Consider the following 25,900-nt stretch of genomic DNA (forward strand, 5'->3'; position numbering starts at 1 on the left):
AAAATGTAATACAGACCACAGGCTGTTCAAAGACCCTTTAGATGCAAGATTCACCAGAGACCACGAACTTGTGTCCAAAAATATGAGTAGCAGAGGTACTGCCTGAAATGCACCTTCACCTACAGGCTCAGCTGCCTCAAAGTGCAGCTTAATTCCACTCAGTAAAGCGAAGGACATTTGGGAAACTGAGCCTCCCTCAACACCTCAGAGTCCACCAGTTTAACTGATGCTTTATATGCACAAAGACATCCTACCTTTTCCTTCTCCACCTGATTTTTTACTGCTGATGCTCCTGACCCTGAAAGGTTCAGCAATGATGCTTCCCATTACATTTCCTCAGGAGCAAGGTCTCAGAAGACAGCAGGACACCGGTGCCTGTGCTATTGGCATGCTTGTAGGCAGAGGAAGTCAATTCACATCCTCCAGAACGGAAGTGTCCAAAGCAAAGAGCTATTGTGTTATTTAGTGCCTACTTCAGAAACTGCCAGTTAAATTTGGCACTCCAAATCTTTAGTTGAGATTTCGTCCCTCTCAGCTTATCTCGAAGTAGCCCAGGTTAGCTTGTATGTAATACATTGTGGGAGGCTAAAAAGATTTGCCTAATGAAATAAAGATTTTACTACGTTGCTTGTTATCAGCTCTGAAGTAGCCACAGGCACATTTTTCTTTCTGCCTTCCCCTCCATTTCCTAATGGGATTTCAGGTACATAGCTATACATGGGTCTTCTTGAGCATCCATTTAGGTACCAGCCAGGAAATGTCAGTACTTCACAAAGACAGTAATTGCACGTTCTCGAGATCAGAAAATTGCCTTTTATTAACAGAGTTTTATTCTATTGACAAAGCAGTATTTGAATGACAGCTGGGTGTTGGTGCAATGCAAAAGGTATGAGCAAAAACTGTCCAGCTTTGAATGAGTTGGGACTTGGCTTCCTGTCCCAACTGTTTGTTGATGCTGACCATGCTTTATGGTGACTTTAACATTGAAAACTAATTTTCATTTAATTATAAGCACTATTTAGAAAGAAAATTAAGAGAGTTCACAGAATGGTTAAGGTTGGCAGGGCCCTCTGGAGGCCATCTGGTCCAACCCCCGCTCACTAAGGTACACCCACAGCAGGCTGCCCAGGCCCACCTCCAGGTGGCTGTTGAAGATCTCCACGGAGGACACTTCACCACTTCTCTGGGCAGCCTGTGCCAGTGCTCTGTCACCTGCACAGCAAAGATGTGCTTCCTGATGTTCAGAAGGAACCTCCTGTGCTCCAGGTTGTGCCCACAGCCTCTTGTCCTTGCACTGGGCACCACTGAGAAGAACCTGGCTCTGTCCTCTTTGCACCTCCCCTTCAGGTATTTGTACACGTTGATGAGATCCCCTGAGCCAGTCCCTGAATCATCTTGCTGGCCCTAATGCTGGACTCTCCAGTAGCTCCACTTCTCTTTTGTACTGGGGGTGCAGGGGTGCAGGACTGGACCCAGCACTCCAGGTGTGGCCTCATCAGCACTGAGCAGAGGGGAAGCATTACCTCCCTGACCTGCTGGTGGCACTCCACCTAGTGCAACCCAGGACACTGCCAGCCTTCTCTGCTGCTGTGGCACGTTGCTGTCTCATGTTCCACTTGGTGTCCACCAGCACCCCCAGGTCCTTCTCTGCAAATCTGCTTTCCCCCAGCTCAGCCCCCAGCCCATACTGCTGCATGGAAGTTGGACTCTTCAGATAGTACTCAACTTGCAACTACTTTTCTTCTCTCCCTTTTCTTTGCCTGGCAGAAAGTCACTTTTTCAGAAAAACATGCCACGGAAAACATGGGATGCACTTTAGGAGGTCAAAAGACTGATTAAACAAGGAAAAAAAAGCGTTATCAAAATTCACACACATGACAAACCCTGTTTGAGATTGGTGGGTATGATCGTTCCTTATTTTGTAAGTTGGGCATCAAAACACAGAAGCAGGGCAAACACTTCAAGAAAATTCAAACGCTGATTATCTTCATCTTACATATATGATTAAGAGCAAGCGTGTGTTTGTGGATGTTATCAGGTTATATAAACAATATATTTCCTACCTCGCCTTGTTTAAATAGTGAAAAAAATCTACACACCAGTGACTAAGAATATTACTTACAGGAGAGTCGTCAGTATTATTAAAGATGGAAACTAACTTCACAAAAACATATCCAGAGGAATTTAATGTAATATGCTTTTAAAACAACGTAACAGAACTTGCTGAAAGGTTTCTTGCACTTTATCACAGCATTCTTTCAACATTTTCTCATCCCCGAATAATATTAGAGTTCAGGCAATTTTAACACCAAAGGACAAAAAAAAAAATCCTTTATCATCTTCTAAGCACTGACGCAATGGATAGCAATTACCCTTTGGAACCATCAGTGCTTACTTGAGCTCTGTGAAGATGTGAAGTAACTGAATGGGAATGCACATTCATCTTTTTTTCTTTTTTTTCTTTTTTTAATTTTTTTATTTTGGCAAGACACAACTCAAAACATGGTTTCTACTCTGGAAGATGTTAAATTTCCTTTTTGACAAGCTGGTCAAAGAAACACCTACTTAACTAAAGATACAAGCTGTCAAACCCAAACAGGCACGCTTATGTGCTTAACACTAATTTTGGCAAGTACAAAGGCAGATTAGGGAGGTGGGGCTTGGCACCCAGCAAACCCAAGCCATCAGACAGTACTGAACAGGGAACAGGCAGAGTAGAAACGCTGACAGCACCAGAGCTGGAGAGCACCAAATATCAACATATTTCAGGTATCATTACCCTATACAAAGCAGTATGCTTGTTGAAACATTCAGAAGTTTTCCTTATAAAGGGGGAAAAATACTAAAGAAAACATGTCAACATTTACGATGGGGAAGAAAAATAAAACTGAAAAATTAATAGCTGTGAAAAGGGTGGTAAGGGGCTCATGCTTTATCTGAAATCACAACTTGCAAGTTGCACTGCAAAAGTTGTACGTGGCTGGGAAAGTTGGGAGGGATTTTTTGTTTTAAGCCAGCAAGTGTGAACACACATCCCAAATCACTCTTTACATCTTTGAACTTTTAAAATGTTGTCAAGCTATACCGCTAATAACTAATATTGTTCTCCTGGTTTCAATTTCTACATAAATCATTCAAATGGTTTCCTTCTCAGTACAAAGAGACCATCTATAACTTGCTCAGATGTCCTGTTACATCTGACTGCGCGGGCTCCATCGTGTTGCCAACAAAGAAACCCCCGGCCACCTCCTCCATCTCAGGGCAGGAGGAGGAAGGACAACATGTCCTTCTCACTGGTATTTCACCCTGCAGTTCAGCCAGTCGTGCGCATCGTGGGAACCACAGTTTTCTTCAGCTGTCACTATACTTATACATGCATACAGCTTGGCTTTCTGTGTAACCTTACGGGTGAGCTCAAGACTGGGACTTCCATGAGTTTAGGTAGAATAGTCATGCAAAATCCCACTGAGCACTACAACCACAATTTTCAAAGTCCACACAGGACTCTGGGTGGCACCTAACTGCTGCTTATTTCACTGAGGGCTATTTCTGTGCTGAGATTTCAAAATTTCCAGCTGCTTCAGTACTTGGGCAGCAATTTTCCCCACCTCCCACACCAGAATACAGCTTTCCTATCTGCATGTTCCCTTTGTGCAAGCTTTGTTTGTGGCTTGGTTTGGAATGATTGTAGTGCAAGCTTTTGAGAAGTTTGAGGGAAATTTCAATCCGCAAGGCAGAAGTCTTAGAAAGTTTTGTATTTCCAGGGGCAGACAGCTTTGCAGAAGATGCTAGTGTGCAGTTTACAGGGCTATCATTACAGTGAGTTTGCCTTAGCGATGTTCACACTGAGCACTCCTCTGAACATTTTATATCATCACTGGAGAACGTACAGAAGAAAAGCTTCTTCAGCCTGAATGTACCAAAACTCCTAGATTGCTTATATTATTATAATAATTCTAAATAAACTTTGTCATTTTAGGAGCTTTGAATATTATATATAAGGCAATGATCATGGCAGTAATCATAAAAGCATCAAAACATTTCTAGAATTTTTGATAGGTATGCAAAAGAAATTTGTGCATAGCCATCGTCTCTTAAAATTTGAATATTCCTCATTAAGTGACAAGGATAATGAATTTAAAGTAAAGCAAACACTGCTTTCCAGGTCAGGTAAGCTTTGAAACTACACACAAAAGCATTAGCATCTGCAAAGCTTGAGATCAAATGAGTAGTTCAAAGCTCAGCAACCGATGCAAAATGCTCTGCAAAATTATTAGCATCTACACACAAGCTTTCCTACAGCTCCACTCCAGCCATTGCTACAGCACCCAACTCCAAGAGGCAAGGTATATTTCTAAGACCAGAAGCTCTGAAACTTGACCAGCAAGGCTCTGGTTTGCTTGGGAGTAGTAAGCACATCTCTGCTTTTTAATCCAGCCCCTTTGAAATCAAGAAGACCCCAAAATCTACTACAGAACTGGAAGGAAATCCCATGAAAGACACCACTGCCTTTGTACTGCATGGGATAGCAAAATTTCTTTTTGAAGAGAAAGTCCTAAGCTTTCCAAAGCTAATCCAAAAACAATCACATTTGTTCTACAGATTTGTGCATCTAAATTTTCAAATTCCTTGAGTAAATCTTACAGACTTAATAAATTACATATATACTGTAAGCAGGTAAAACATAGTGTAATCCAAGCAAGTATCTGCAAATACAGCATAGGGAAAAGAGAGATAACTACTTAAAAATCCCGAATTAGCATAAGGCTAGCAGAAACAATATTTCTACATCTGGATGGAATCATGCTGAAAGACAACATTGGCAAGTTGCAGTCAGAAGTAAAACAAAACAAAAAAAAACCAAGAAAAAAACACCATACAGTAGAAAAAGCTACTTTTTCACAACTGAAGCTTCAGCAGAAAGACCACTGCTAATGACTCACTTTGATGACAACTTTTACAGTAATTTCTTCAGACAGTTCTCATAACTCAAAGGAAGACAGAAGATGGCCAACACATCTTGATACTTCTGTTCAAGAGGTAGCCATGAATACTAATGGTTTTATGTATTTTTTTCTTTTAAATATCCTAGGAATTTGAAAATTATTAAAATAGTTACCAACATATGGTGTGCTTTTTTTCATTTTTTCATTTTTTTTGAAAAAAGTGTTCCAGCACATCTGTCAAGGCAGTGAGTTGTAGTTTAACAAGGGTTGATGATACAAGCTGTTTGCGAAGAGATGAGCAGCAAAATGGGGAAAAATAGTTCCTGCGTCAATACTGCAGTAAGTTTCAACTTTAAAGGGTACATCTATTTTGGCAGTGGAATCAGCAAAGCCCCTTTATTTTGATGAAACCTCTTCTTTCTGAGGTTAGCCTCTGATTGCTCCCCCAGCATACTTCTTTTCTGCTTCTCAGCTGGCCTTCCAAAACACTCTCCTATTTGATGAAACTACTCTAATTATTTTTCATCTTCTTGTTATGCTAGTCAGCAATGCTGTCAAGTATCCAATAGCTTAAAGGGGCTTAGAAGTTTCTATTAAGTCACAGAAAACCTGTAGCTCAAAAATAACTATCTAAAATCCCCTGAAATCCTATGTTAAAAAAAAAAAAGGCAAAAAAACCAACAAAAACACCAAGAACAAGAAAAAAATAAAAAACAACAATAGAAAGTGTACTAAATAAAGAGCTGGCCCTCTTGCTTTTTCATAACCTGGTATTGACAGCGTGGATCAATATACCCACAGGCTAATACTGCAGAAAAAGCACCTAATTTATACATAAATGCTGAATAAAAAGCTAAACAGCGTATGTTTTCCATATCAGAACTATGAGAGATTTTGTTTTGGTACTCCAAGAGTATATTACCCTGTCATCCTAGATTTTTAGTCAATGTCAAGCTGGCAGCACACCAACGGAGAAGGAGGCTGGACTTCTGCCTCCTGCATCCTCCTCCTTGCTTGTGCTGCTTGGCTGTAGAGAGAAGCTCTGGAAACGTGGCTGCACTGAAGCTGAGATAGGAGAGCAGACAGCAGCAGGGGCCAAACCCACTGGCTCCTTCCAGGGGCACGTGGAAGCAAACCTGCTGTTTCTTGTACATGCCACATTTGGGCTTCCTTCCTACCACATGGCTGGGACTTTGTTGCACCCAACCATTAACCTCTTCTCATTGGCCTGCACGGGATCACACCGATGAGAAGAAGCAACTGCAAGACTGCAAGGAAGCAGTCGCTGCATCTCGCTTGGTCAGCTACTGTTTGTGGAGAGGTGCAATCACTGCACCATGCCACGACTTCACCGTTACCACCTGTCAACAAAAAACAGGTAGTGCACCAGTGTCCCTGACCCAGGGTGCTCCTTTCCAACTATGGAAAACACAGGAAAACAAGTTTTTGTTCATATGTGTCCACATATGTTAGTAAAGTACACACTAGCTTGTCTACATACAAGCTAGTACATCCCTTCAGATTTTAGTCTGTGACTATCCATAAACAGATAAGAGGACAAAGAGCAGATGGGCCTTCCATTTTTTTTTTTATATATATTTTTTTTGTCAGGAGTTATGCACTAAGAAATGTATGCCTTTTGCAGTAAGTTCCAACTCTTCCATCAAAACAAAGGTAAAATAGTTCAAACGAGCCCCTAGCTTTGGAAAAGCAGCCCATAAGCATATTTTTCCTTCTCCTGGGATCAGCCAGGTGCGAGGATGCACACACAGACTGCAGCATCATAGAAAATTCTGCCCCTGAAGCCACCTGCTCCCTAACAAACACACGAAGGGCTCACGGCCACGTTCGTACAGCCAATGGCAGCATTGACGCTGGTTGTTTCTTCTCACTCGCCTTCTGCGCCTTCTCTACTTCCACTTCAGAGGAAGTAGTGTGCTTAACATACCTAAGGCTGGGCAGTTCAGGTAACGGAATTATCTGTACCTCCCACACTAAAGGTAAATAAAAATATTGACCTTCTTAGTAAACAACAACTTATTAAAAATTTATATTTTACAAAAAACGTACTGTCCAAAACATATAAATATTTCTTACATTCCCTTAGGCATGAAGGAACCTCAAGAGAAAATCAACGTACTAGAAAACAAATCAGAGGACCATTTTTGCAAAGAATGAGCAAAAACAGAGAACAATAAATAACTGACCAGATTAATGAATAGTAAACAAATGCAATGGAAAATTTTAGGAATTATGAGAGAAAATCTAACAAGAAATTAGAAAAATTAATGCAGTTAAATCAATGTCACTGTAATCCTTTTAAGCAAAGGAACCGCGACAACAGCCACAGCTCTAAGCCAATTTTCTTGTCTGAATTTTCTGTTTTCTGTCTACAGTCCTCCTTATGGGAAGAGGCACTTCCCTTCTGCCTGTCTAGGATCCTTCCATGTTGAAAATTAATGCCTGACAGTTTTCATGAATCTTTTTCTTTTTTTTTTTTTTTTTAAAACCGTGCTTGTTGTTCCTCTACTTCAAATCATGGTTTGCTCTGATATGTAATCCTGAAACAAAGAAAAAGGACAGACATCTACTATTTTGCATGGTCCAGATCTGCAAACTTCACCCTCGTATTATCAGTGCCTTCACCTGGGCATTTGCTTACTCATGCAAAACTGTCCTAAATTTCACATCCCGACTGCTGTTGGCTTGATGTCTGGTAGCAGCATCCTGCTCTACAGCACAACAGGGTTTTGAGCAAGCAGAGAAGAATCTAGGTGGAAAAGGCATCATTTTGGCTCCTCTTTCTTACTCAGAGCTCTGAAGCACTTGCAAAAGCTGTAACCGTACTGGTGCAATAATAATCCCTTACACCACAATAAGTAGGATATAAAACATTTGGTTAATGCAAGTTTGGCAACTTCCAGAAGTATATGCTGTAACTTCCCCTGCTGCTTTGCTGAGGCAGTCACCTGAAATCAGGTATGCATATGAAAATGAGAAGAATATTTTTACTAACTACCCCTCAACCAGGCTGAGGGGTCCTCAGCTACTTAACAGGCAGTATCCTGCCACACTTACATACTACAGTCTTATTTGCCAAACCTGCTGCTTGATGTTTTTAGCAGTGTTTACTCCCAAAGCAACGAGCTAGACCCAACCAGCTGAACCAACCACAATCTGTGAATAATGTGTACAGAGTATTGTTTTATGTGAACGAGCTCTGTTTATTTATGGCGAAAAACAAGCATTAAACACCTCAAAAAAAAAAAAGTCTCATAGAACTCACAGCTTTAAAAGGCATAGATGAAAGGCAGATTTATCCTTCCATAGCTTGGGGTGAGTTGAATAAGCTGTATCAGCTGTAAACAGTAAACAGTAAATGTCCAGCAATTGGTAAATGGAAAGTTTCTGTTTTATGTTCATCAGGTGGCTCTGGTTCAGTGGAAATCCCCCCTGGTTGATGATAGGCTTTTGGCTGCTACATCTGTTTTCCAACTGCATTCCCTACTGATAAGGTAGATGACAAAGCGACACAGATGACATTAATATAGCCTCAGTGGAATCATCAGCAGGTCTTTGTTACCTAGAGACAAGACCTATCATTTCACTGATGGCACAATAACATAGGTGTGAGGGGGGAAAAGCTCACTGAAAGTATAATGTGATAAATCCTTATGATTTATGCTAAAATAAGTGACTGACAGCTCCTTTGAGGCTCTCTTTAGATTTAATGGGCTCCTCACAGACACGGCTTTTTAAATTTCACAGATGCCTGTAGCCAGCCCTGGTACTGGCAACTGTCTGCTGCTGAAGGAGGATGAGCTGAAACAGATGTGCTCTTTCAGTAACGGGAGAAAACAGCAGCACCTTTATCTCTAAAGTTTTGTCTTTGCCTGTCTTAACCAGTATCCTGAAAATTAACAGGCGTGGCAGCAGCACAAACAAACTACATAAAAATTAAATAGTCATCATTACACATACTCTTATTCAATAGTGAAACATGATCTGCACTGATCTGCAAATACGTAAGGCTGGTATGATTTCACTGCCTATCATTTCTATTTGCGGAGACTACTGACGTGCAATGGTATGAAATGCTGCCAAATACTGGGGTCTGTTTCAACCCTGTATGTATTCACATATGTACATGCATATGTAAGCTAGCATCTGATGTGCTGTTAATTTTCTTCAATGTGTGATTTCTGTATTGTTTTGAAAAAAAAAACAACAACTGCTTAAAATAATGCTGTGTATATAAAAATGCTGAAAAGGACCACTCAACTGCAGATCTAATCTGGCTGACAGGCTGATGGTGTCAAATGATTTTCCAATATAACATAACAGCATATATGTACTAGCCAGTTATTGAATAAATTGCTGTAATATGTTTCAGCTGCCCACTGGAGAAAACCATGAAAGGTTAGAGACTGCAAAATAAGGTTCCTATTTATTTATTATTAATATACAATTTACTTTCCGGATTTTCCAACTGCAGACATTGCTTCTGCCAATACAGTGTTGCTATTAAGTTTAAAAGCAGCAGCATGCATTGTAAGGCCTATCTTTAGTCCCCAAATAGGTACCAAAGAGTTACTAGAAGTGTGTGGAAACAGAAATAACATAGAAGTTCAGTCTTTTAAGTACTTATGCACATATTTATCTTCAATAACAGATAGTCCCACAGCATGAAGACTGGGGCACAACAGAGCAGTGCTGTTACTAGAAAACAGTTATGCTGAATAGGACTCTCTCCCAGTTATTACATATTGGGGTAGCCTCTTGAAACTCCAAGAACAACGTTTATAAGATAATACAGAGGCACTAACAACCGATTGCTCAAAGACCTCATCCAGACCAAACCTTTGTGTAGCCCTCTTCAAGGCACCTGAGGAGCCACTGCTGTTTCCAGCGTAACCCCAATGCAATGAGCTCCCCAGCTCCAGGCTTGCACTGTGTGCCTCAGCGTCAGGTACAATCCCGTCCATGGCTTGCAGGAAGAAAAATGTTGGCTATCGGTGTAATACACTGCACTGGTTTTAAGGAACATGTTCGTTACGTGCCACTAGTTTTGACATGGTTTGACATTCCTGAACAGCAGCAGTGGAAATGATAGCAACTGCACAGAGTTGAACGATTTTGATTTGAACACCTGAGTAAACAGCAATTTCTTTGAAGTAGCCAGCCTTACATACATGGCTTCCCATGCAGCATGGCCAAGCATATATGCTGTCATTGCAACTCTGTAAAAACACATCTTGGTCACTGCCAAGTTGGCCATCTCCCCTAAAGACCAATCAGAAACTCCTTGTAGAGAAGACTATTGACTTTTAGTTAGCATGACAGCTTCTCTAGTGCATAATGCTCTTGTAAACTGCATTAATGCACTACTGCACTTCTAAGTATAGTTTGACGTGATGTTCTGACCTACATATTGGGGCCATTACCAATTTCCTTATCCAGGCGCTGCTGCTGTCCATACCACTTTTCCCTGAGGAGACACACAGAAGACTGAGTTGCCATTTTGATTCTCTGCAGAAACTTTTAGGTGTACACTGCTAGTTACTCATTTCTAGACACGACCATGTATTCAGAATGCTACCGTGGTGCAACAACCACAGAAGGCCCGGTGTTTGTGGTGCAGCATGCATGTTGGCCAAGCCAATGAGCCACCGTGGTGCTAGGCTGGAGCAGATCTGCTGCTCGAGGGCAGAGCCTTTGTGCAAATCTTCATGGTGTTGTACCACCAGATAAATGAGAAGAACGTTACTTCTTTCATAGTTACTTCTTTCATAGAAGAGAGGCACGTCACCTTGTGTTTTCTGCAGAGAAACAGTACTCACAAGGCCCGGCAAGGGACTGCTTCAGCTTTGGACACAAACTCAAAGCATGCCTGAGTAGTGCAGCCACGCGGTGGCCCTTGCAGCTCTCAGGCCTGAGGACATTCATGTAGGCCCCGCAGACCCCAGCCACCACTGGGCCTCGGGTCCCTGGCAGCAAACACCCCCCACCGAACAAAAGCCTCCTTCCTCTACCTCACACCACCGCCGAGTGTCTGTGGGGTGCTGAGGGAACTGGCAGTGGGGTGGAGAGCCTGGCCCCCAAAGACAAAAACTTGTCCTTCTGTCTTTTGTGAGGAAGCAGGTCAATCTCTCATAGTCTCCAGCTTCTGTAGAAAACATGCATTAATTATCACACTTTTTTAATGCTGTTATACCTAATTATTCTGAAGAAACCCTGAAACTAATTATTGGTTCTGGAATCTTTTTTCTTTTTTGGAGCCAGATGGTGCCCTCCCTGAAATACCAAGGCTAGAGAATTATTTATGTGAGCTCTGACCATGTCTGAACGGCCTAGGGAATGATGTATGTTTTTAATGCCCTGATACTGACAACAGGCCTTTTTACTCTAAATTAATAGGAAACAAATGTCGCACAGCAAAGACAAAAGTGACTTTGCAAAGTTTTATTCCTTAGAAGTTGCCTTTTTTAAGAGACCGGTGTCCTCACAAAAACACCAATATCTGCTTGTGTGAAAGAGAAGAGGGACACCATGACACGCGTGTGCTCTGGGCTGTGTGGGCATGAGGGGGAAAAAATCAACACTATTTGCAATAAGGTATCTAATTTTAGGTTGGGTTTAATTGGATCTCTGTTAAAAAAGGGAAAATACACACAAAAATCAAACAATAGGCTGATTTGCTTTGTTTAACCTACAAACCTGGGCCTTCACAAACAGCGCTTTGAAGTACCTTTCCAAAAGAGGTCAATAAAAGCCCAAAAATCTCAGGCTTCCTACCTGTATATTACCGTTTTCATCAGTGAATCTCAGTGTACTCTGCCATGGACGTAACTGCTACTCTACTTGTTTTAAAACAGCAAAACAAAGGGCCACCAAACCCAACACCATGCCCGCCAAGGGTGAGGAGGGCTGCCAGCTGCAGCACAGCCAGGACCAGCAGGAAGAAGCAACAGGCAGCTGGCACAAAACAGCTTTGAACTGAGTGACAAAATACCAGGCTGCAGGGTTATGAGAGCGTTTCAGCTTCAGCATTCACATTATGCCCTGTGCATTATCCTAAGACACTATTTAATAAGCATCATGCCTCATTTTTTAGGCTCAAACAACAAGAAGCCCCTACAAGTAGCTTCACACTTGAACCTGCCTTCTGTGCTCCAACAGCCACTCCAAGCAATATTTTTCCTCTCTAGACAGTCCATATAAGTATCTGAAATTGGCTGCTGCGGTAATGAAATTAGTCCAACATAAAATTAATATCCCTCATAGCTGTTTAAAAAAAAATACCTCTCATTATTATAAGTATTCTACAATCAAAACAAGGCACCTTAAATCAAGCTGAATGCATTTGAGTAGGTTTTCATTATCTACATTTATCTTAGGTACATGGCATTTCTTTCTCATTAAATTGCAATATGAGGCATCTTGTACATATAAAAATATGAAAACATATTTTCTTCTCAAAATGACTAAAATGTGATAAATGCCCACTCAATACTTCCCTTGCCTTGATGTTTCCCAGAGAGTACCATATGGCTAGTCTGAATCCCTCAACAAGAGGTTTCCTGAATTCAAAACTAATTTTATTTGGCAACTCCTTTTTTAGAAAATTAAATTTCCATAACATAGTTTAAATTATCTTCTATCTAACAACACAGTGTTTGTTGTTTTTTTTTTGTTTGTTTGTTTTGTCATAAGTACAAGCAAGCTCTTACACGTTTGTCATTTTCGTCTGTAGAGTTAAATTCTTTAATGGCAGTATCATTTTCTAACACAGTATTACTGCACATCATTAATAATTTATTATTTCATACATGGTCCCATGCATCCCCTGTATCTCATGGTATTAGGGACTCCAAGGATTTGGGGTATGTAGTCATCTCTTCCTTAAACAGCTGTGCAATCTAAGAAAGAAAAGTAAAGGAGAAGAAACTTATTGTCACTGCATCACAATGCTCCAGTGCGTGGCAGACACCAGTCAAGCAGTGTTTGGCAAGATTATTTCGCGTTCGATCGTCCACAGTCCTGCCACGAAGATCATCCTTCTTAGGATTTGTCTTCCAGACAAACCAAAGAAAGGAATTCAACAGCTAAAGGCTCTTCTGAAGAAACCAGTTTATATGCCCAAACAAAATGCAGAATTCTGAATTTGTCCTTTATTTCGCACCAGGCTGAAATAACTTCATTTCTCAGGATGGATACAATAGCTACAACAGTAATAGCTATTACTATTTAATTCCACTTCAAAGAACAAAGTGTTTTGTCATATTAGGATACTTCTGTACTCCTAAAAATAACTGGAATATTGTTATCATGAAACCTACTTTAGATATGGTGGAGGTTTTTCTTTTCACCTAAAGCAAATGAAGCTCATATGATTGCATTGCTTGTGGGTACCCCACAGGGAGCCAATGGGTTAGGAACTCGACAACCTGAATGTAAATTCTACAGATAAATAAGAGAGACCTCACTCCCAGAAGTTTCATGAGCTCGAGAAGGATAAATTAAAAAAAAAAAAAAAGGATAAAATAAATAAATATATGTGTGTAAAAAAAAAAGTTGACAGGCTACCAGAGCATCCACCCTGCAGAGAAGTTTCAGAGGCTTCTGGGAGGTGACAAGCTTCCACCACAACCTGCTTTGTCTGCATAGGACCCACCAAGGGGCATAAGGACATGGAAAAATAGCCATCACGAGGCTCCACTGCCCCTCATTTACTTGGTTACCTCTTTGCACCTCACCTGGTGCCAGCTGCCACATTGTACAGACAAAACTCTCAGGGAAGAAGGTGCACGGGGATTTTACAAGTGTAATGGAAAGACTGTGGAGAGGTACTGGAAAGTATCAGCCCCACTGATACTGGAAGAAGTCAGCAAGTTGAAATGAAAGAAAGGTCTGCAAACACCCTTTACAGACAAAGTGAACTACAGTTGCTGACCCCGTTTTCTATCACCAGCAATTAAGGAACATGTTTGTAGACTGTTCTAGCACGAACACCACTTCATTAAAACCATTACTCGAAAAGTGAGCAGTTTTGCCATTGTATGCTTCTCAGCTATTGCAGTAAAAACAAACCAAAAAAATATGTAAAATTCTAGAAAGCATTGGCAATATAAGCAAAGAGCAACAAAATAATAGGAGAAAAGGGTCTTCTGCCTCCAAAATGACGTTCAGGCAATTCAGTAGGTGTAGCAGAATTGATGCATCAAGGCACAGTCCTAACTAATCTTACAGAAGCAATTCTAATTAGGCAGGAAATGAAGAATCGTCCCTTTCAAGCTGGCTGAAAGAACAGTGGATTGATTTAAATCAAATCACTGATTTTAATCATGGATTTAAATCAACCAAGCAGGACACCTTGATTTAACTCATCTACTTTAATCTTGTACTTTTTACTTTTTTCCTAATGAAAGCTCATTCATTTTGTTAAGATAACATCAAGAATTGTAAAAAGCACATATTTTATGTTAAAATGGATTAAAAAAAATGTATCCTCACTAAATGTTGATTATTTGTGATTACAAAACCTGAGCTAACATGAAGGTTGTTTTTGTTTTTTCTTTGTTTCAGAGTTAAAAAGCATCACTTTTTAAAAAATCAATCACATTTGAAAGCTCATACAAGAACCACATTGAATGTTAATTATTTTAGAGACTGCAGAAGAATTAGGCCTTCATAAATATAAAAGATTTCAACTTAATTTTCTTCTAAAACCTTTCAGATAAAATGCTCCAAACCTACATCATCATAGACTTCTATTTGTGCTGAAGAACATTAGACTGCAGTGAAAGGTTATTTAATGAGGTTAATTTCATTATTCTCATACTAATGACCACATTATTTAAAGACACCTACCAATTGTATAAATCCCTACATTAGCCAGCAGCATCTTAAGAAATGTACAAGATACTACTGTGGCTTTCATTAATAAAAAAATAAAGAGGAAAGTGATAGTAGGATCACAATGCTGAATGTGAGAAACAAAACCAAATTAGATGCTACCTGGAAAAAAGAAAGCTTCACAACATAATGTGGGGAAAAATAACTCAAAACAAATGCCAACAGAAAGGGAGAGAACATATACTGAAGTATTCATGCTGGAAAAGACCCAGAGGTGACAAATGAGAGCAGAATGGATTTTGTGTGTTAGTACCAGTTGGTAATACAGCAGAAGGATGGGAAAAAAGAAAGTATATTAACAAGAACAACAAAGACATTAAAAATCGTTTAAGGGATATTTCAGGAGAGTGAATTGACAAACACATTATATCTGGTATGCCCAATTGTCAACAGTGTACAGCTTTAGCGTTTCTTTCAAACTTGTTTCCTTTTCTTTCTTTTTCTTATAGAGCCTTGCCATAGACGAAAGTTATCCAAAAATACTCCTTTTCTACCATGGCACATTCAGACATAGTTGTCCATATGAAACTCAGCAAATCATATATGAAGTTACATGAGCTAAATGCAAGACAAAATACACAAAGCTCATAGCTGAGTAAAACCTCAATTTTATGTAGAAGTGAACAATTCTGACTGATTTTGTCAGGGAAAAATTCCCGATGAAAAAATATCAACTCTTTATCCTTGTGAGTTACTACTTAATTCTTTAGCAGAGTATTAAGGCTCTGCTAAAAATGAGCAAAGAAAAAACGGTGACACTTTATTCTTTACACACACACACCCCGCCGCCTTTGGTACGCATTCAAAGCTAGGGATTCAGAGCTGCTTATTTCCATGTCTTAAGCACCTTTCCTTACTCCTGTTAGCTCTGCAAAGCTTTGGCAGAAAGATGTGGAGCCTATCCGAAATCATTCACAGCAAAAGCAAAACTAAACAAAAACTTATGCTCCTCCAACCGAAAGGTTAAGCATGTTTGATTTGCTCAGCCATATTCTAACTCCTAAATCTCTGAGGATAATTTTTGCTCTTTTACTGACAATGTTTTTGAATAAGAAAGATTTACATTTGAATTTGAAACGTTAAGATAACTTTGCAGCACTTCCCTTACAAACTGCGGGAACCCAAGGCACAAAGTGGCAATCTGCTAAACAAAACAGATGCAGTGATTCGGCTGCATTTTTCCTTGACACACGGAAGAAAAAGAAGGACCTTTTAAACAACCCTCGAAAGCACACAAGTGATAAGAACAGTCAATCTAGAAGGAACATTCTGAAGAAAAAAAACAAGCTACAGTAGGTAAATGATGAAAATTTAACACAAAAAAAAAACAACTCTAGATTGTTGGCTTTTGGCATACGCTCATCAGATAACTTAAAGTACATCTTAAGCAGCAATGCAGAATTTCTTCTGCTACATAATTTCAGCTATTTATTTATTTATCACAGATATTTAGTTATTTAGCATATGGCTTCAGCTATTTAATATCATTTATTTGCCTGGGAGACGATTTTCTGAGGGCCAAGCTACACAATCCATGCACTAGCACAACTCCAGATAATGGAAGTTATCTACCTGCAGCTCCAAAAGCCTAACAAGAAACACAGCCGCAGTTTGGCTTGTTGGGTACCACCGCCTTGGAAGGTCAAGACTATGCAGAATTGCAACAGAAAAGCTTTGCCACATTTAGGTCCATCTTTCACGTAACTAAACAACAAGGAAACTAAAAGATGATAAAGAAACACTCCCCAAAATCATTAGTAGGGCACTACCCAGTAGTTAAGGGAGAAAGTAGGGGCAACTAGAGGATAAAATAGGCTGGATTAACTCCTAGCAGAGACAGTATTTAAGTCCAGAAGTTTATTTTACACACTAACTCCCCTCCCCTGTATCCCTCTCCCCCAGTAGGATTAAACAGCGCCATCTAGCACAGACCAAACATGTTTTTCAACACTGGACTTGTTTACATTATCTTGCAAAGTTCATGTAATTTGGTGTGGAACACTGAACATAGGTTTCTCATCCCAACAGAGGAGGGGAAGAGGAAAGAAAAGCTCTCTTAACTTCAGCACTTTACTTTTTCCAGTCTTCACACCTGCATCTTTTAAAGTTATTTGTTTAACTGAAAGTAAATACTAGATGCATTTAGAAACTTGAAAAAAGTACTAGCTATCCTAAAAGAGCATCCATAAATTATACCATTAGAGCAGGACAACAAAACTGGTTCTAATGCTATTTCTCAGGGCACTTAAGACACCTCATCATACACACATTTACCACACACAAGAAAAAAAAACACGCACATCCCATATGAACCTCAGCATGCACAAGCTCCTCTGGCACAAGAATGCACTGTCTTACAGTTAATAAATGCATCCTTAAATCACAGAATCATAGAATCCTAGAATCATTAAGGTTGGAAAAGACCTCCAAGATCATCTGGTCCAACCATCCCGCTACCACCAACGTCACCCACTAAACCATGTCCCACCTTTCCTTGAACACCCCCAGGGGTGGTGATGCCACCATGTGCTTGTTTTTGAAAAATCACTAAGCTTGTTAAATTTATCTACTAAAGAGGAAAAATATCAAACCTTTTGGTAACCAATAAACCCCCAAAATGTAAAGGACATCTAATTAGTAAAATAGTAGCTATTCTTGCTGGTTTTGTCATACCAAGCTGCATACCCTTACTCCTGTAGTCTGTGCAAGCAGAGGACAGCCTTCAGGTATCTCCTGTTTTCCATCACAGTCAGAACTGCTGTGTGTAGTTACTTATCATAGCGGAAACACATGCTTTGGAATAATTACTTAAAAAAGTACAGACTAAGTACCTTACTCTGTACTTTTCACTAGAGAGGACTTTGCAAATTAATTCAAAGCATAGAAGCTAATGATAAGATAAATGACGGACCTCTCCGCTTTCTCTTGGGAAGGACACTTGCTATTCGCTGACGCACCTACTTTTAAGCCTCTTCCTTACTTCTATTAATCTACCAAAGAAATAAACCCTCCCTAGTCTTCTGGATACAGCCACGGAGAAGTGTCTTTTGGCTCTGTCACATGCAATGCGGCAATACCCTACGGACAGCTAGCACTCCTATGAGTCTCTTTTCTACCTAACGTCACACCGTAGTTTAAGTGAAGAACACATTTACACTGGTATGTTCAGCGCTTTGGCTTCTCAATCCAAGGTAAATTACTTTTCAAAGAGTCTATACGGTTATGCATTAAAACCTGAAGCCAACAACAACAACTTCTGAATAGCTCTCTTAGAATTATGGTTCGTTGCCTTAATTTCTGGTTTGTCTTTCACTGAACACAGAACGCATCATTTCTTGTCTTAATTGTTTGTGGAGGATACACGATCTTAAATAATTTACACCCTCCTGTGATAACTGTTGCTTTTAAACAAGCATATAAGATTATTTCCATTTATAACTTGTTTTGCTGGTTTAAAAAAAAATCCAGATAAAAGAAGCTGCATAAATGTGAAGTTATATTAAAGCACTCATGACTCCTAACTGGAAATAAAAATACCATAAGAAAATTCAAGTAGAGCTTATTAGCATTAGACTGAATATTTTAGGCCAAATGCTAGGTCTCTCACAGTTTCTTTTTGCCTAAAGTAAAAAATATTTTGTTATAAAGTTTACTCATTCACTTTTAAAACAAATGTATGACTAATCTTTTTTTTCAGATATTGAAATTCTACCAATCGTCTCACTGGATTGATAACTTTAAAATCTGATATAAAACCAGAGCCCTTGGAGCCAACAAATCTGATTTTAAAATAAAGTTACACTGCAAATAATAAATTAAACATTTAATGGATATATTATATATAATAATATATAATATACTGGAAAGCTTTAAATACACATGCCATTAGGTGTAGTCTTCCATCCCTGGCTACAAAATATCATAAGCTTACTACCCTGAAAAAAAGAAGTGTTGGAAAGATTGAAAATTTAAATTTTGTCATATTTTGTAAGTACCTTGACATCCTTACTCTTAGGCTGGAAACCTAACAGCACTTGTGTGTTCTGTAACTCGCTTTCTCCATTGCTGAAAAACTAAGTTTGATTGAGACCTTTCCCCTTCCTGCCTCTCCAGCCCCATCTGAAACAACAGGATCCAATTCAGCTCCTCCAAGGCAACAAGTCTGGCAAGTGGAAACTGATTTACAAAGGACTTTATGCAATTCTGCAGAACCCTGCGTCTAACTAAACAGAGGCCTATAAAAATGTCAGAGCTTTGATCGATTAGGATTCAGTCTCCGCATTATTCCTTCAGCTACACATTCCTGCAAGATTTCATGAGAGGGGGAATAATATAGTATGAAAGATTCAAAACACTGGACAAAGATGGGACTCATCCAAATATCATGAATTTGCTGTATGCCCTCTACTGAAAAAAAATAAAAATTAAAATAAACCTCCATAGTTTAGATAGAGATTTTACTGTCAGGAAAGAGAAAGGGGGTTACAGTAGAATATGCACGTACTTGCACACCTGTTTATGTATATGTACAATCATACTGTAAAAATGAACCAATTTCACTGGGAAATTTCCTATCTCACACTCGTATGATACTGACGCTCCAAATACAACAAATAATAAAAAATAGCAGGCCAGTGAACTCATTACCATTTCTTCAGATTCCAGCCTGCAAGTTCCTCCTCTTTAAATGCATGAACAGAAGATGAAACATTATAGCTGTGGCTTGGGCTCTCTCTCAGCTGCAGCTGCATACATCACCAAAATCTAAGAGTTATTCCAGATTCCTATTAGAGCAATTGAGATCAAAATGTGGCTCTATGTTCTGAATTTTGTCATGTACATTTTTAAAATCAGAGTGGAAAATTTGAATTCGTTATGGTCACTGAAACAAAACATCAAAAGCAAATTATTTCAAATCCATCTATCCTCTTTCCTCTTTCTCTGCTCAAGCCAGTGCCAGCCATTGAACCCTCTACAGCATTATCTTCCACGCTGCCTTTACATTAATTCTCTTAAACTCACCAGCCAGTTTTCTCATAAAGCAGGGGGAAAGAGTTTATGTAAACTGAACACCTTAATTTGAATGATTTACTGCTAGGAAAATTATATGTTCTATTTCTAGAGTAACAAAGAAAGCCACAACCACGCAATGAGTATTACAGAAAGGAAGGACTTTTGACTAAAGATCTAGACAAGAACACTTGTATTCTTGTTCTGCCACAGAACTTGGGGCGAATTGCATTCTTTTTTTTTTTTTTTTTTTTAAACTATACCAACTCTGTAGTATTTTGTGACTAAATAGTAATATGCTCTGTAGAAAAGTCATTATTTTGTTGGTACAGTAGAATGACCCAGCACTCAACTACTGACAGGCAGTTCAGGTTTTCATGCAGTATCTAGTTTTAAACTCTGCTAGGTTAAGTACTGAGACTGCACACTCAATAGATGATGACAAACAGCGCTCTGGCATAAAGGCAAATGCTTGTTTTTAATTAGCCTAAAACAATTAACATATATTCTGTATCATTAGAGTTCCAACACGAAGGGCACCATAAAACCAACTCACAATAAACCATCCATAAAGTAGTCCCAAGCCAACATACTGAAAACAACACACTGCCAAAATTACAAACTGAGCAGTAGCAGAAGAATGGTGACACCCACAGGGAAGCTCCCAGACAGGGACTCTCTTCACTACATTTGAGAAAAATAACTTTTCAATTGCTATGGCTTGGTACATTTACCTGATGTAGTCACCTGTGTCTATGCTCACAGTTTTTCCTACCTACAGAAGTTTTGGTTGACCAGACACCATATAGAATTAAACATTATTAAGCTAGATAATGAAAAATCTAATGAATAAATAAATAAAAACAAATCCTAAGTATTTTATAATCAGATTTAGGCAAACCGACAGACACAATCAATTCTAATTTACAGCGAGTGAATTTCTAAAATACAGCTGAAACTCACAAAGATCATTCTGCCTTCACATGGCTCTTTGCTTACAGTGTTAAGGAGTAGTCATGGCTAATCCAGGTGTCAAAGTTAAAAGATGGAAGCTGGACAGCAGTTTTCCTGTCCAACATTTTCCTCACATGTATCTAGTCCACTTATATTCATCGGCATTTGAGTGCTGGTTTTTACCTACAGATCATGAAGAAGGTTGGACATATCGTGCAACACCCTTGAACATACATTGAACCCTCAAGATGGGCTGTTTTTAAGACAAAATGTCCACCTAAACATATGCAATTCATAACTTGCTAATGCCCACATGCTTTGGCTACCAAAATAAAATGCATAAACAAATGCATCTTTTGCCTAAAGGTTTCTCCTGTCTTCACCAAACAACTCACACAATTATCTCTGTTCAGCCCCTTTCTAATTAATGAATTACTTGTTTCACATCAAACTGAAAGACATATATAAGTGATTTTGTTGGCTTTTGACAAAACAGGCCAACAAAAGTAAGGTTTAAGACAGAACAATGTAGGAAGAAATGTCAGAGATCCAGGTCCACCAAGGCACACCGTACTTTACCTAACCTTTTGTAATTGGACTACAGCACACGTGTTCCATTGGCCAATCTGTATTTCCACTGTAGGGAGACACTATGGGAACAGCTGACCTAGAGGAACCACAAAACATGCTATTTAATCCAGCTCCTACGGATACTGCAAAATAACCTCCTGTTCATGCACAGCTAGTACAAAAATTCACCTATATCCAAAGAAAAATATGAAATTGGTCTGACAGTGACAACTCTGTGGGACTTTTTTCTTTTTATTTTTAATGACAAGGTAATATCATATAACTGGTAAATGAAAAATTATTTTTATATCTGTTTGGTTTATTTAAGTAATTCTCCAAGTCTTTCTGTATGCATTGTAAATTGAAATATGAATGTATAAATTGCTTGTGAGATTCTAACCTTTAGCTTTAATCTCAATTGCTAAAAACAACAAAACTGTTATAATTTGGTGTCCAACTGTGAAAATAAAAAGCTATTTTCTGTTCTGGAAGAACAAAACAGATTTTGCTTTCAGCTCATTCTTCATGAAATGTGAGGTGGGAAGAGGCAGCTTTAAACTGCTAGCTTGTAAGTGTCCCTTGGAATTGTGGCTACTTAGAAAATTAAACCCATAATATATTATATTACAAATGCAATTCTGTGTCTCGTAAGTATTACCCTCATGTTCTAAATGCAACTTTATTTGACTGGGCTGCCTGTCACAACACTAAAGAAAGCAAGACTTCATAACATTTCTTCTATCACACATTGATCAGTGCTTCTACCAACTCATTGCTATTCCACTTATACATAAAATCACTGTGTGCAAATATCAGAATTACTCCTCTTCAGTGGCTTTTACATTTTCTCTTCAAAAATTATGTGACAGCAAAAAGCAGTCAGCAGAGTAAGCATTAAAACACACACATAATCTACTGGATTTTATAGAGATGTCAGCATATTTTTTATCCATTATTACAGATTTGCGATCTGTCATACCGCTCAGATAAAAGATATAACAATTTCCCTCTGCATTTCAAACGCTGGTGGTGCCACCACTTCTGCTATAGTGGCACAAAGCAGCCTGAAGACTCAGCCTCCACCATACCAGGCGCTACCCAAAGCCACCTTCTCCTCCTCACCTTCTACAGCCTCCCTGCCCTTGAAGTAGCCACAAGCAACTTTTTTCTGTTGGCTTGCTTATTTTAAGTGGCAAGAAGGTGCCTCTGAGGGAGAACGAAAGCGCAGGAAGAGAAAGAGGGAGGTGTGAGGTTTTCGAGGTGTCCAACAGAACAGATCCTAAGAGCAGTAACGATTTCATGCTTTCCTAGGTCTGACTTATACAAGCGATGCCTCCCTGCAACGTCTCCTGTTAGCAAACCCCCATGGATGCTGACACCACTGAGGGATGCTGAAAAATTAAGTACTGGGAAGGATAGACAACCTGCATCCTTTGGTGCAGGATGATCAACCATAAGCAAATCATTCAGCAGAAAACTCAGTGATGTATTGTTTTGCTTTACAGGTTTCAAAATTTACCACAGGCATCTGTGCTACTTGTAAGCCACATTTGTCTCAACTTTATGCTTTCAATCAGAAAAGGGTACTAAAAAAAAAAAAGGCAAAAACTACAGAACAGTTATCCACAATAATCCACAGATATATTTTGATTCAGTGAATCATTAACAAAATACATTTATAATCAGAGTCCTCAAAAACACTAATTCAATCTCAGATGCATCTTTGTACAAACATGACAGCACGGCCATTAACATAAATTCAGAGAGTCACTGTTGCTTTTCTGGTGATCAAAGTGAGCTATAATGGGGAAATCTGACTTCTGAAGTTGCCCCTCAGTCACACCCTGGGAAGATATCCAGCTCAGCACTGCAAAGTTAAGCACGGCCAAATGCAGAGCAACTTATGATTAGGCCTGTGCACAACATATCACCCACCAAGATCCAGCTGCAATCTTAAATGAAATTTTGCAATCTGGTGCAAACTCACAGATTCCTCTATTAATTACATTAAAATATTGTATATTTAGAAACAGAGAAAAAAAAAAACAATCACGACTCAGCATATCGTAAGCTGCAAATCTCTAAATACACAAATAAACCATTTTTTTCATACTATCTACAGAGATCTCAGGTCCCTAGATAGACAGAAAACAAAATCTTTGAACACATCCAGAAATGACATTTTTGGAATCAAAACTTCTGAACAAGAAGGTGTAACAAGATATTAAAATATAACTTAACCTTACTTGTGGATTTCTTGCTCCATGGATTTAGGCCCATTGTCTGTGCAAACAATCCAAATAGAGCCAGCTGAGAAGCATGGGCCCTTCAGAGTATGTCAAACAGCCACATGTGTTGTAAATTAGGATCATTTTCCCCAGCTTTTGAAAGGTATCATCAGATAATTAGCCAGTCACTGCAGGTTCCCTGAGACAAGTTGTTGATATCCATAATCCCCCCTGCTTTCCTCACTCTTCAGTTTTTTACAGCAGAGAACTGTAGAGTGCCAACTGTTCCCTCTGACTGTGTACATAAAAAAAAAAAAAAAAGGTAAGGATATAACTCAGCCTATATTTCCCCAAGTAAAAACTAATCTGGGTTAGATACATCACCATTTGGAAGGAACACGTTCTAGGACGTGAATGGAAAAAACACACAGGACGTTACTAATAGGCCTGACCCACTTGATTTTTTAGTAACATCAGTCTTCCAACGTAATCTCATTGAACTCTAAAAACGGAGTGTTATGAAGGTGAGCTGCATAAGCTTTTTTTCTTTTCTGTTAAACACGCCTGAAGTCCTCTCAATCACGTGAAACAGCCTTACAGTCCAAGGCCCATCAGAGAACTTTTAAAAGGAGCAAGGTAGTAAATTATTTCCTCGATCCCACTTAGCAGTATTTGTCACATCTGCCAGGAGCTCCATTAATGCTCCCAGTGTTCCTTTGATTTTCCACTTGCTGCTTGCTAAATGCTAAGAGTAATATGCTTCTAAAATCTAACTCTTGCCAACTACAGAAGCAATGCTCCTAACTCTTCTGGTGTGCCTCACTCATCACTTCATCTTATACCAAGGTTTTTGCAAGAGGTGAAAATTAAAACAGAAATTAAAGCAGGGTTAAAAAGTCGTCTCAGTTTTATGACAACATGGAGATAATACCAATGAAAGAACAGCTCCACAGACTTGAGCAGAGCATCCTAGAGTCTTTGTATTCCAGGTGTCACTTGGTGCAAAAGAAAAGCCACCACATCATTTTTCAGCTGGAGACAGAAAGAAGAAGCTGAGCTTTTTACAATTATTGTGACACAGTGGCTATAGTACTCAAACACCTCTTTTGTGTTAGACTCAGGTCTACCTAAAGCTTGCTGACTTCAATCAACTTCAATGAGTGTTGGATTAGATCCACACCTGAGAATATAAGCAATTTAATTAAGGCTTTGTCAATCTCAAAAGTTTGCTCAAGAAGCAGTTGGTCATTAACTGAAGAGGACAGGTTGTTCTTTTAAACTTGCACGACTTTCCCTCCAGGACTAATACAAACATTTTAGGTCCTTAATTTACACTTAAGGTTAATCTGTGTTTTAACAATTTCCTAATTGGCTAAGATTCTTCAGATAATGGTGAAAACAGAAGCAAAACACAGCCTTGATTAACTGAAGGGCAAATTAACTTTTCATCTGAATCCTGGAAAACTAGAAAAAGAACAGTTGGGAGAAGCAGGAAAATTTCTCTCCCGAAGAGTAAGACAAGATCTGAAACACTAACTCTAAGCAGAACAAATAGCTACAGGAAAGGCACTTGGAAGTGAAAATTACAACAAATCAAGAGTGGAAGGCTCAAAGGGTGGTTCCATTAAGAAACTCAATGTCAGATTAAGACTACAGGGAAGAAAGAACTTCTGAATGTCAGTTTTGTTAAAATGAGTACTTTAAAAAAAAAAAAAAAGGAAGAAGAAGAAGGGAAAAAAAAAGAAAAAGAAAAAAAGAAGAGAAGGAAATGTGACCAAGTTGTGAAAGGCTTTTTCCCCCTGAACTATGCACCTGATTGCTAAAATAGCTGCTATTTGCACTTTAAGTAGTCACCTCTACAGAGTTTTTTTCCTGATTTTTTTTTTTTGTCAGAGATGTTTAATGGGAAACCAGGATCACCATCTACTTGCTAGAAGAATTACACCAGTAGTAGAAGAGATGCCTAGACTGCCAGTCTCTAAAACCTGTGAGCAACAGCTGAGGCTGTGATTAACTATTCTGAAACTCATGCTGGGGAGAAAAAGGAATAGACTGTAGTCAAAAGTGGAATTCAAGAACTTAATGCTTCATCATGAAAGAAATCAGTATCTAGTACATACGCAGACAGGACACAACCTATACCATCACGTATATGAAAGAATGTCTCACTTGATAGGTATGATAACCTACCACTGGCCACAGCATCTATTGAGTAACATTTCTTGTAACATGATCTGCAGTAAATCAAATGAAACATATCTCCAAAATAATTACGAA

At 39.1% G+C, this 25,900-nt stretch overlaps 1 protein-coding gene across 12 annotated transcripts in view; it reads right to left on the bottom strand.

Moving 5' to 3' along the window:
- Positions 1–25,900, bottom strand: part of ALCAM (activated leukocyte cell adhesion molecule) — a 118,502-nt gene that overhangs the window by 40,406 nt on the left and 52,196 nt on the right. Inside the window, exons 1-2 of one of the 12 annotated variants that reach the window (XM_080576546.1) lie at positions 23,642–23,676; positions 21,410–21,492 (exon numbers count right to left, since the gene is read on the bottom strand). The exons of 9 other annotated variants lie outside the window; for them this stretch is intronic. In XM_080576546.1, coding sequence (XP_080432672.1) covers positions 21,410–21,492; positions 23,642–23,661 — 103 coding nt within the window. In that variant the 5' untranslated portion in view covers positions 23,662–23,676. Of the gene's footprint in view, positions 1–21,409; positions 21,493–23,641; positions 23,697–25,900 lie in introns of those variants that run through there. 2 more of the 12 variants (XM_080576541.1, XM_080576549.1) reach the window with 2 other exon arrangements.

This window comes from Anser brachyrhynchus, assembly GCF_964034855.1.
Source record: "Anser brachyrhynchus genome assembly, chromosome: 1".
In the NCBI taxonomy this organism is placed as follows: domain Eukaryota; kingdom Metazoa; phylum Chordata; class Aves; order Anseriformes; family Anatidae; genus Anser; species Anser brachyrhynchus.